This window comes from Pygocentrus nattereri, chromosome 27, assembly GCF_015220715.1.
Source record: "Pygocentrus nattereri isolate fPygNat1 chromosome 27, fPygNat1.pri, whole genome shotgun sequence".
Classification (NCBI taxonomy): domain Eukaryota; kingdom Metazoa; phylum Chordata; class Actinopteri; order Characiformes; family Serrasalmidae; genus Pygocentrus; species Pygocentrus nattereri.
In genome coordinates this window covers 13,192,915-13,206,208 of record NC_051237.1, presented here as the reverse complement: position 1 = coordinate 13,206,208, position 13,294 = coordinate 13,192,915, and the positions used below count along the sequence as shown (strand labels likewise).

The following is a 13,294-nucleotide window of genomic DNA, read 5'->3' as shown; positions in this document are numbered from 1 at the left end:
TGCTATATGAGAGACTCAAATTCAATGCAAAAGACACAAAATCAAAAATGCCACATGTCCATTCATCCCCACCTTTTTATCAACTCTCCCTTCAGAACAAAAAGACTGGGGTATCTCAAAACATGAAGTTCCCTTTTCCTAAATTATGCGTGCTGTAAAACCCCACAAATACTCAACATCTTTGTACAGTCTCATCTTATTACATTATGCAATCACTGCATTTCCTTAATATACTGATAACATTCTGTTTGTAGGTCATTGGTGTGTGTTCTCTTGATGTGATGTCATGGCTTCGGCTTTGGCTCAAAGGAGAGCATTAAAGCCATTTCACAATCAATTCAATTCAGTTCAGCTACACTCAGCCTAGCTCATTTTAACTCACTCAGTTCAGTACAATTCAACTCAATTCAGTTTGGTTCAGTTTAGTTTAACTTAACAAAATTCATCTCATCTTAGGTCAGTTTAGTTCAAGTAATGTCACCTCAAGTCAGGTTTGTTTAATTCACCTCATCTATGCAAGTCAGCTCAGCTCAACTCCATTCAGTTTAGTTCAATTCAGCTCAGTTCAATTCAGTTCAGTTTAGTTCAACTCGTATCAACTTAATTCAGTTCTGGTTAATTCAACTCATCTCAAATCAGATCTGTTCAGTTTGATTTATTTCAACTGTGCATGTCAACTCAACACTTTAGTTTGGTTCAGTTCAGTTTAGTTCAGGTCAGCTCAGCTCAGTCAACTCAATTCAGTTTAGTTTAACTCATCTTAACTCAACTTAAGTCAACTCTGTTCAATTCAGTTCAGTTCAACTGAACTTATGTCAGTTCAGTTTAGTTCAACTCATCTCAGCTTAACTCAATTCAGTTAAGTTAGTGCAACTCAACTCAACTCACTTCAGTTTGGTTCAACACAACTCAACTTCACTCACTTCATCTTCATTATCATTACCGTATTGCACATAGTGCAATACTGGGCTGTGAAGAACGAACAATAGGTACAAAGAGTCTTTTTCCAAAACTATGTATATTACAGAATATAACATTGTGAAACTGTGCTATTTGAGTCATAGTATGCATCTGTTGACACAGGAATGTGTACACTGTATCATCAATGAACCACTGTATGTTCAATGAACACAAGGTACTTTTGAAACTATGCTTTAATATTTTTGATTTGTGTAGTTCCTTTCAGGTTACGTACATGCTGCAGTGTGCCTGAAAGAGAATCAGCCTCAGCCAGCGTTCTCAACAGCATCAAAGCTGCTGCCAGCAGCACTTGTGTATGTAAAACCTCCATCGTCTCTCTCCATGGACTGCCAGAGTCAATAACCGAGCAACTCTGAGAATGATGTTGCTGCTTTGCAGGGATCAGAGCCACTGTCAAATATAAACTTTATGACAAAAAATCAGTGAGGGATCATGTTTTGAAGAGCTGCCTTTCTAGCAGGAATCAAATACCAACCATCTAAAGAAGAAAACGAGAGAGATTCTCTCTCTGAGCAACTGAGTCACTCAGTGGATCCCAAGAGTTCCACTGGTTCTTTTATTCTTGTATTCTCTCAGATGTGCTCCTCAAGGGGCCTGTTCACCTTCATGACCTTCAAACCACTTTTATAGACTTTGCTTGCACATGTTAAAGCCAAAGTAGGCAGATAGTGCAAAATCTGTCAAGTAATTAATATAAACACACATAATATCATTCATGTAATATCAGTATCTATATATTCATAACCTCTTAAACTCTAAGGGCCTGCAATTGGGCCCAAACTTCACTCTCATAACTGGTTACATAGTAGTCTAATAGCAGTTACTAAGTAATATGTGGTAGTTAATATATAATAAAACACTAATAACTGAATAATAAGCGTAAGGTTCAAAAGGCAAGTGATCGTGCACACTTTAATAGGCTGGTGCACTTGCTATGTATTTTTTTCTTCTTTGTAATTTGAAATTGTTCTGTTATTTCATTTGTACTTTTTATTTAAGCACTTTTCCCATTTACTTTTCATTTCATTTATGCATTCTAATGCTTTGCTTATCTTCCTGTGCAACCTTGAGATTTTACAAATAAAGAGTATTATTTTGGAAATTTATGCATGGTTAGGCGTCTTTTCTACCTCACAGAGGGATGGAAATCTTGGTTCTGTCTCCTCCTCTTTTCTCCTGTTTTTTTTTCTTCTTCTAGTTTTCCTGTTTCTCATATATTCTGCTATATTTCATTGTGTTTGAGAATGCAAAGACAGGAACTGCCACCCCCTCCCTGCCTCCTACGTACACACTCTCTCTCTCTCTCTCTCTCTCTCTCTCTCTCTCTCTGCTCTCCCCTCCTCCTCTTCAGCTCTCTTTCACACTCACACTCTCTCACCCACTTAGTCTATCACATGTACTCGTGTTGCACCTGACAGCTCCTGACCAACGAACAGTCTTTTCATCTGTTCTGTGCTGTGTCGGATGGTCCATCCAGCTCTGCTTTCTTTGCGCTGTAGCTTCTCCTTCCAGCACGCTCCTTTTTGGTCTGCCAGGGCTGTGGATCCTCTCCCCTGCTGCTCTACAGAAGACCAGTTCCAGCTGCTTCAGCTGCTGTACGAGGGGTCGCAGGATGGAGGCTGTGGCTCTCTACGACTTCCGTGCCACGGAGAGCGACGAACTCAGCTTCCAAAAGGGCGACATACTCAAGGTAAGAGCAAAAAAACAACAGCTCAATTCTCTACCATTATTTTTGACGTTACTCGATGAACATGAAGATTAACTTTACATTAGTTGTGTGGTTTAAAAAAATAAAAGTTCTGGGCTTGGTTGTAGGACAACCCTTAATTGGTATAGAACGTTTCCATTTTGTAAAGATCCTTTACATGTTAAAAACGTCCTTCCACCCATTGAAAGGTTCTTTATGGAGCCACAGTGTTTCTTAAATGGAATAGCTTCAAAGATCCCATGTGTAAGTTATTTTGAAACAGGAACTACATTGTTCTATATACAGATCTACACAGGAAACTTGTCTTTGTAGTCCAGAGCAATAGAGAACTCTAATAAGGACAAGATAATAATTGTTGATGGTTCAGCACACCTGACTGGTTATTTCTTTCTTTTCCATGTCAGATTACCAATATGGAAGATGACCCAAACTGGTACACAGCAGAATTACTGGGAAGGAGGGGCTATGTGCCCAAGAACTACATCAGTGTAAGACCACATACGTAAGTATCATAACGTTTTCATACTGAGGCAATGAGCTGGGATTTTGTTTTATCATCTGCTGAGAGTGGAGGTGAGATTGTGAATCTGTTCATTGGGTGTACTGTTCACAGATGGTTTGCGGGCCGGATCTCCAGGCATGTGGCTGAGGGACGGCTTCGCCAGCGGGAATGTGGGGCATTCCTGGTGCGAGAAAGCGAGAGTGCACCTGGAGAGTTCTCCATATCAGTCAGGTGAGACTATTACCTTCTCCAGGTCGTTTGGACCTTCTTGTCACCTTGTCCAATTCAATTACATCTTCTTATCATTTTGTGCAGGTGATTGAGACCTTATTGTCACATTTTCCAGATCAGTTAGCCATTTTATCATCTTGTGCATGTCATCTAGACCTCCCTGTGACTTTCTCCAGGTCATCTGGACCCTCTTATTTTGTTGCACATGTCAATTGGACCTTCTTGTCATATTCTCCAGGTCAATCTGACCCTTTTATCATCTTGTCCAGGTCACTTCAACCTTCTTTTCACCATTTTCAGATCATAAGAGCTTGAAATATTTGTTCAGACCCAACAGGACTTGACCATGGTTTGGTTAGGTTTGGACAAGTATGAATTTTTTTACTTACCCCAGTTTATTTCTCTATTTTTACTCTTTTTCCTAGCCTTATTAAAATTAGCCTTATCTTAATTTAGATACTTTTTTTAATTCTAAGCATTAAAAGCTGAAGTTTTATTTGGTCTCTAGCTCTTGGTGGTCAGATTCAGGGAAGATTCAGACAGAATTTTGCTGGGCTATAGTCAGGTTTGGAAGCAAAGCTTGGCTCTGTGGATTGGGATCAGGTTGAACTCGCACAGAATGTTCTCTGGTTGTATTTGGGTTTGGTTCAAAATTTCAGGCCCAATTAAATTTCTATCGTGTGCTGCCTAGTCATAGAACTCTTTTTGTTGCCATTTATGCATGTATGTGGACTGGTTTAAACTAAACAACACATGCCAGGGAAACCGTGTTTCATATAAAGCTAAAGTGGTTCTGTAATGACCTATAAAATCTTCTTATCACCTTAAAAGAACGTGCTCCAGAAAGCTATTACCTGGAGATTATATCATCAAATTCTCGAGCACAGGTATAAAATTATTATCTGCCATGGCTCATTAACTGGTGGTCCTGCCTGGCTGATTTGGATTTGGACACAAGCAGGAGACATACAACACATCCTAGAAATGGGCCATGGTATTCACACAGCTAATCAGCCCTGCAGTGCTGGCCTCAGGTGTGGAGGCGCTGGTTCCTGTTAGTGTGAGATTAGGAGGCTTCTCGGCACACCAGAGGAAGTGGAATTGGCAGCTGGTGTGCTGGACCCAGTCTAATGTGTGATGCAGCCGGCAGCGGCCCTGCTCTGCATTCCAGACGGAGAGGCCTGTCGGAGGCTTGTGCACACTAATCATTTTACAGCTGGCACGGAGACTATGTCGATGTGCATGAGCAGAGTATTTCACCTCACACATGGGATAGACTTGAAATCCAAGTCTTTGATCTCAGATGTTTTTACTAACCATGACCATCTTGTCTCACTTGCAGTGGGAAGGCATCTGTATTGTCGTATCTGAGTGGCATCCTTTGAGGAAACCACTTTCAGATTATCAAAAGCCTTAATTCTGCATAAATGCTCACTAAATATAGTAGATTTCATTGTTATCACTTAAGCTCAGGGGCCACACTTCAGGCTTTCACTCACATATTACTTGCATCTTAGTTTTATAATATTTACCAAGTAATTCATAGTAGTTCCTCAATAAGTCTTAAAATTAATAACATTTTACAAACATCAATTCCAATAAAGATAAGGCAGCATGTGAAATGAAATAAAAAGTTAAAAACAGTACAAAAACAAAGTATTTTATGTTTTACCCTATGCAAATCATGTTTTTTGTTAACTATACGCTCATTCCAAATTTGATGCCTGCAGCACGTTCTAAAAGATGGAACACAAGCATATTTATCACTGTGTTAAAATTAATGGTGAGTTAGCATACCATGACAGACCCTGATGTTTGAACTTTATACTGGTAACAATCTGGAGGGTCCTTTTCTATTAAAACCTATTGCAAATTGCCAGACCATTGTTTTCAACAGCTTTTAATGCAGTGCCATCTGAGGGCTTGAAGGTCACAGGGCTTTATTTTTTATTGCCTTGCCCTTTATGCAGAGAGATTTGTCTGGATTCCTTGAATCTTTTGATGGTATTATGCTATGTAAAGGGTGAAATATCTAAAACTCTTGCGATCACTTATTGGGCCTCATTCACAAACTGTTCTTAAGAAAAAATGCCTTCTTAAAATCCACTTATGCAGTTTCCATAACAATTCTGACATTATTTGGGATTTGTTCTTAGGTAAGAACAGAATCTACAACAATTCTGAGCTTTAGGACCACATCATGAATCTGACGTAGATTTTTTTTAAGGACCTTTCTCAAGAACAAATTCAAGAAAAAAACTTTTTTGTGAATGAGGCCTGTTGTTCTTAAACTGCTAAATAATTTGCTGATGCATATTCTGGCGAAGTGGCTAGTCTTGACCCATTCTTGCATATGAAGGACTAGGAGTGTCCTGGGTGCTCCTTTTATAGCCAAGCGTGTTTGCATTACAACATTCCTAGTTTTTTCCAACTTTGGAATGTGTTGTGTATATATATATATATATCTGTTTTCATTTACATAAAGATCAAATAGAATTTACAAATCACTAATCTCTGTTTTTACTTGCTTGATTTATTTTCACTTTTGATTTTAACGCAATTTTTTTTGATCAAGCTTGATAATTTCCTAATATTTTTGAATTGTTACAAAGCTATTAGGAAAACAATCAAGCTTGATTAGCTGTGATGTTCACTGGAAGATTAGAAATAAGTATGAGTATAAATAACTCTTGTCATGCAGCAGATAAGCATGAGTAGACTAGCTTCTTTCGTACAATATGAACCGTGACTGCTTTGGGCTTATGTTAAAGAGCGATTATCTATCTCTGACCCAGTGTAATGCAAAGGCACAACCTATTTGGCAAACAGAATTGCAACAGCTTCTTGTACATAGTGTTGAAACACATATTGGTGGAATTCCTTTGGTTCCTTCAGACAGTAGATAGATAATTTCTGCATCTAATGAAACCTAGTGAGAACTTTTGCAGTCACAATCAGAATGTGTTTTATATGTCTAGACACAAGCTGGATATGAGGATGTAGAATTCTGTTCACTTTTGCTCTCCCACCAGTACAATATATCTAAGCTATATGTTGAAACAGCTCTATGTTTAAAGCTCCATGACAGCCTACATCTATGCATTTTTTTTAATTTATGAATGCTAAATGAGATGACACTGAGATGGCCTGTAGGGAACTAAGCCAGCACTTTGCATGTCTTCTTAAATGGTGGCATATGACCAGAAATGCACCACATGGAGATGTAACATGTGTTGCTGAGACAGTTATGAAATGTAACTATGAACTGTCTGCAGTGCCTAAAACTAGGATGCAGAACAGCTGGAACTGGAAGTATTGTAATAATTAAAATTTAATGTCTTAAACAGCAGATTTATTCATCTGAAAGCTTATCATTCAGTAATCACCATAAATGATTCAGTAACTTTGTAGTTATGAGAGTATGAGTTTGAAGTGGCACATATGGGCTCTTACAGTTTAAAAAAGTAAAAGTGTATAAAACCTTTTAGAATTATAAAACATCCTTTACCAAAGTGTGCAGAGTCTTTCAGCAGAGATGCTCACAGGTGTTGCAGAGGCCCAAATGACAAAATGAGTGAAATGTCAATCAGGGTGACCCACTACAGGGTGTGAGCCTAACCTTTTGTTCTCTGTGATTGTGAAGCTGGGGGTGGGTGCTTTTCTATGATATAAGTTTTTCCTACATGCCTCAACAATAACCACTGTAGCTCTGAGGTCAAGAGCACCAAATGTGGGTATAAAGCACTGCTGAGCATTTCGGCTTGGTCTGTTCACAAACCACTGCCTATACACAGCTCTTCGCTGCTTTAGCTGCTCCTCCAGGGCTTTAGATAACAACTAGACAGCCATGAAAGTACATTAATTGGAACACTAAATCATAAATATAGGCTAAGTCACAGTTCCCCACCGTGTGTTGGTCATTTCTACGAGCTACGTTTTGCAACACAGGAAATGTCTTTTCATTCCTCAGAGGGCTGTGAGTCAGAGTTGTTTCTAGGATAACTTGCAGCAAAGTTGTCATATCATTACAGTGCTAATATAAAGAGCTGTCTTATGTGTTCAATGTGGCTGATATTTCTCAACGTGAGATGTTGTAAGCATACTATGGAATATTCAGAGTTTTACCTTTTAACTGTTGAGCAGTACTAAGTGAAATGATCTTACTACAGAGGGCAAATCGTACTGCCAGGCAGTAAAACATAAAGCTGAGAAGCTCAGTTTTTGTACGTAAAAATACTTTGAAATATGTTGAATAACCTTACAATAATCTCATATCAGATCGCCTGAGAGCATGGGATGCTTTCACTTGCCAAGATGTGATTTTTTTCAGTGTACAACACAATCACATTGTGTAGAACAGGAAAGTGGCCTTTGGGGCATAGGGCCTTGAAACAGCTTGCATAGGAAGCAGATAAAGATTAACGTTATTGTTCCACGGCAGCTCCTTCAACATTATCCACAACAAGGAAGAAATATTTTGTACAAGTTATACTTACAGATAAGGTGGTGTAAACTGAAAGTATTGGCCATTCTGTTATTTCTGCAACAGGTACTACAACAGTTTTAGTTTGAGCTCACCGCTGAATATGTTTGCTTCTTATATTTTCAGATGCAGTATGTCTATATTGTATGTAATACTCAGTACATATGGCACATCTCAAGTCCACATACTGTATAAGCCAGGTTGGTGTGAAATTCTGTTGTTTTTTTTCTCATGTTGGTTTGAGAGATTACTGGCCAGCTCATATAGTTCTACATAGTTATTTTATTACCTCTAGATTACCTCTTAAATTCATAAGAATGTTATTGAAGAGAAATCAACTGTCTGCTCTTGATGATGGAAATACTGCTTTATATTTCAAGCTTTTTGTCTGTACGACTGCTTTCCATCCTCCCCCCACTCTTCCTCCTGGTTGTTTGCCAGTAAAATGTTACAATGTGTGCTGCTTATTTCAATAGGTGGGCTCTTTCAAAACATGCGCTGTGTGTCCAAATGTTTGTAGACACCTGCTCATCTTATATATCTTCTGAAATCAAGGGTATCGATAGGGAGTTTATTTGCCTTTTTGCTCCAGTAACAGCCTTGACTCATCTGTTATAACAGTGCTGTGAGGATTTGATTGCATTCGGCCAGAAGAGCATTAGTGAGGTCAGCTACTTGTGTTGAATGATTAGTTCTGGATTTCGCTGGTTACTTTGGTGACTATGTGACAATAAAGGCTTCATTCATTCAAACTCCACTCCAACTCATCCCAAAGACACTATATGGAGCTCTGTCACTCCAGAGAACACAGTTCTACTGCTCCAGAGCCCAACGTTGGGGGGCTTTGTACCCCTCTAGCTGACTTTTGGCTTGTGTGCCGCTGCTCCAGAGTGTTCTATTGGCAGTGCTTTACTATGGCAAATATACAAGCTGTATGTGTGCATCTGAATGCTTGTTTCAGAAATAGGTGCACCTTAAAGTAGCTGAATTCACTAGACAGGGTGTCTTTTGGATATACGTTGTATTTGAGCAGCACTCAAGAAGTATTCTGGGGTGTTTCTAGACTGCTGGTTGTATTGGAGCACACTCCAAATTAAGGGGGGCACAGACCATCTTCTTGGCTTGTCAATCATAGGGGCAGAACAAAATGCATTAAGAACCTTTTTTGACTAAATACTATTTAAATATATTGAATTCAATTAGTCTATGTAAGTTGCAAACTTAAATTTACCTTTCCTACGTAAATCTTGTATTATATATTGTTTTCCTTAAATTACTTGTATGCACCATTTTTTCCATTCCCTTAGAATCAAATGGTCTGTTTTTGTTACTGTATCTTTAAGACTGACATATGAAAATAAACTCTGTTCTGGTTGGCTGCCCTGCATTGGGTCTTATTCAACAAAGCAGTCTGGACTGAAGCTTACTTTATAGATTCAGCATGAATGCTAAACTACTGCAGGCTGATGAGGTGAACATATGTAAATGTATCATGGCATCATGAAAAGAGTGAATTCAAAACAGGCTGCCTTTCTTAGTTTCCATATGGACGGGGGAGTATATTTAAGCATACTTGAAGCTTAAACATTGTTTACATACTGTGTTATTTGAATTTTATTCAAATAAATTGGGTAACATTGAGTTTTCCATGACATCGACCCTTTAACGTTTTTGATTTACGTTTATTGCCTATGTGTGCACTTCCCCTTCTAGGAGCTACACAGAGCTTTTGTAACCTTTAGCAACTTTTGAGCTGTTCTTTAGATTAAATTGTTCAAATACACTTTAGACTGTTGAAATACACTAGTAACGTTTTATGCAAGTAAAATAGTATGAATTTTACAGGAAAGTCCATTTGTTCACTCAGACAGACAGAGCAAAGTGTTTTTGCCATGCAAGCACAAAAAGAGGAACTGATTCATGCTCATGCTTTTGCCCATAACATTTATCTGAAATACGAATTTCTCAGTTCTCCAACTGGCCTGCTGCATGCCTCTTGTTAATTCCCCATCAGACACTTCTATTTGTCTTGTTTCTATTTTTTCCCATTTTCTGTTTCAGTTAAGTGGCACTGCCATACATTTGATTACAACAAAAATCTGTGGGCCCTCCAGAGCGCTGCTGAACACAATTACAATCTGTCACTATGAAGGAAACTGATGCAGCATCTAAAAAGCTGAAAGTTTGTTGGCAATAGTAACTTCAGTATAGTATAATAATGCATGAAAAAGGCCTGCAATGTTTTGGAGGAATTTATTAAAGATCTTGGTGTCAACATAGAACAGTAAATACCCACTGACCTGAATAAGACTGGAATAAGAATAAGTTCTGGTTTCTTTCCTCTGAACAGCTATGGAGATCATGTGCAACACTTCAAAGTTCTGAAGGAGAGAGAGGGACACTATTTTGTCTGGGATGAGGTCTTCGCCTCCCTCAACCAGCTAGTGAACTTCTACAAGAGCAACAGCATTGCTAAGGAACGGACCGTCTTTCTCAGAGATGCAGAGCAGTCCCAAAGGGTAAGTGCCATGTTTAATATGAATGTTTTTAGGATCAAATATTTATAATGTGGGCTCTCTACAAGAGCCGGTGACTATATTCTACACATTTACCTTCATACTGGTTCTGTTCTAACTGCTCTACCAGCACAAAAGACAAATTATAATCATTTAAAAATAATAAAAAAACATAGGAAAATTGCACATACATCAAAAATAAAGTACTGTATATCAGATATGTGTATGTGAGCAAAATATATGTACACTACCAGTCGAAACATTTTCAAGCACTTATTACATGAATAGTTATTATTTATACAATGTAGATTAAAATACTAAAAGCTAGAATATTTGTAGATTTTATCAACAATTTTTAAATATGAGGCATCCTGGATGTCATTTTCTCGTGTAATTTTCAATGTGTATCAGGAGTCTACTGTAGGCTAAATAAAGTGCAATGATGTTAATCTAGAACAGCATTTTGGCTGCATAATGAAAGAACAAGCAATGTGAACATCCAAACTCAAAAGAACATCCAAACTCAGAGCTGTAAATGAATCCTGTTCCTAGACAAGGCCAGTGTGTGAGCATAAGGTCAGTTTATCAGACCAGAATGGCACTCTGAGCGAGAGCCGAGTGGCAGATCAGTCACGGTTGAGTCAGAGGTGCACTAAACGTTGGCTGGTGTTTTTTAATGTTTCCAGCAGAGGCCCCATCACGCCCATGCCCTGTTCGACTTCAACCCGCAGCACAACTCCCAGCTGCACTTCCTGCGCGGTGATGTCATCGACCTGCTTGACTGTTCAGACTCACAATGCTGGAAGGGCCGTTGCCATGGCCGCGTGGGCTTCTTCCCCAGAGAGTATGTCAAGCCTATTTACCATTGACCTCTCAGCCGAACGCCAGGCAACGACCAGGGACTGGGCACTGCTTTCATATACAGACTGCCTCAGACCAACATTCAGAAATGCAGTGTCTGAGTTGTGAAAAATAAAGGCCTGGACTGCTGACCTTCCAAACAAGAAAACTATAAGAGAAAATATGTAATCACTTTTATTTCGCAACCAGTGTATAAAAGCAGTGATGTTGACACTAAGAGGCTACTGCTGGGCTATGTGACTGTGTCCAAAGAGGAGTGGAGTAAATGTCACTAAACAGAGAAAGAAATACATACAGAATTTTAAACGCTCTGTAAAGAGTCTTCAAATGCAACATTTTGCAGCACTTTCAATGTAAACTTGAATTATTTGGTTCATAATGTGTTGCATTCTTCTTCTTTCTATTCCCTACTGTGTGTTTGTTTTTTGTGGTATTTTTATTTCATGTGTATTTTCTTTGTTGTATTTGTTATACATACCTTTTCATATATAAACAAGCTGTATGGTGAATATTGTAGCTTGGTGGAAATAAAAGTTAATGTTAATGATTAAGTAGCTGGCCCAGCAATTTATTTATCCTACGGTGACCAAAAGAATGCACTTCACTGTGGCAGCAACAGCTTTGCACATTGAAACTGAAGCTACACTTGATAGCAAAAACCTTTTTGCTGTGAGTGTAGCTTCAGTTTCAGTTGTTCATTTCTTAAAAAAGAACCATAGACAGCAGGTTTTGCATCACAGAGAATAGCCACGCAGGCAAAAAGTTATGCATGCAGATGGTTCTTTGAGTTGTTACTAGAGAACCTTTAAAGAACTCCTGTTTTTAAGGGGGTACAAAATAAGGTTGCAGTGTGCTGCACTGCGAAGCCTGAAGAATCTCTCAGACCAGCGCTGGCTGGCTGATCCTGCTGGAGCTCAGTGTTGACTTTTACTTTACTTCTCAGCACACTGTAATGTCTGCAGTGGAGACCAGCTATCTTAACACTCCGGACCGTCACATGACTGGGCGTGAGCGCGCACAGGTGAGCTGCAACAGCTGTCTTCTGCATTCTAGTAGCTACCGTGGCAGCTTCCTGCCCTCTGATTGGCTAGTACCAATGCTGGTTCCTAAGTTCTGACTGGCTGCTAGTGTGTACGCTTCCTGCGCTCTGATTGGCTAGTACCGATGCTGGTTCCTAAGTTCTGACTGGCTACTAGTGTGTACGCTTCCTGCTCTCTGATTGGCTAGTACCGATGCTGGTTCCTAAGTTCTGACTGGCTGCTAATGTCTACGCTTTCTGTGCTCTGATTGGCTAGTACCGATGCTGGTTCCTAAGTTCTGACTGGCTGCTAGTGTCTACGCTTTCTGCGCTCTGATTGGCTAGTACCGATGCTGGTTCCTAAGTTCTGACTGGCTGCTAGTGTCTACGCTTTCTGCGCTCTGATTGGCTAGTACCGATGCTGGTTCCTAAGTTCTGACTGGCTGCTAGTGTGTACGCTTCCTGCGCTCTGATTGGCTAGTACCGATGCTGGTTCCTAAGTTCTGACTGGCTGCTAGTGTGTACGCTTCCTGCGCTCTGATTGGCTAGTACCGATGCTGGTTCCTAAGTTCTGACCGGCTGCTAGTGTGTACGCTTCCTGCGCTCTGATTGGCTAGTACCGATGCTGGTTCCTAAGTTCTGACCGGCTGCTAGTGTGTACGCTTCCTGCACTCTGATTGGCTAGTACCAATGCTGGTTCCTAAGTTCTGACCGGCTGCTAGTGTCTACGCTTTCTGCGCTCTGATTGACTAGTACCGATGCTGGTTCCTAAGTTCTGACCGGCTGCTAGTGTCTACGCTTCCTGCGCTCTGATTGGCTAGTACCGATGCTGGTTCCTAAGTTCTGACCGGCTGCTAGTGTGTATGCTTCCTGCGCTCTGATTGGCTAGTACCGATGCTGGTTCCTAAGTTCTGACCGGCTGCTAGTGTCTACGGTTTCTGCGCTCTGATTGGCTAGTACCGATGCTAGTTCCTAAGTTCTGACCGGCTGCTAG

General features: G+C 39.8%; 1 protein-coding gene across 2 annotated transcripts; it reads left to right on the top strand.

Moving 5' to 3' along the window:
• The first annotated feature begins 2,297 nt into the window (after positions 1-2,297).
• Positions 2,298-11,833, top strand: grapa (GRB2 related adaptor protein a). 2 transcript variants are annotated; one of them, XM_017703142.2, is made up of 5 exons: positions 2,298-2,671; positions 3,094-3,191; positions 3,303-3,422; positions 10,256-10,424; positions 11,111-11,833. In XM_017703142.2, the coding sequence occupies exons 1-5, from the start codon at positions 2,594-2,596 to the stop codon at positions 11,288-11,290; spliced, it is 645 nt and encodes a 214-aa protein (XP_017558631.1). In that variant the 5' UTR covers positions 2,298-2,593; the 3' UTR covers positions 11,291-11,833. The 2 variants fall into 2 exon arrangements, with proteins under 2 accessions (XP_017558631.1, XP_017558630.1); XM_017703141.2 differs by having other exon boundaries at positions 2,302-2,671; positions 11,108-11,833.
• Positions 11,834-13,294: the final 1,461 nt, after the last annotated feature.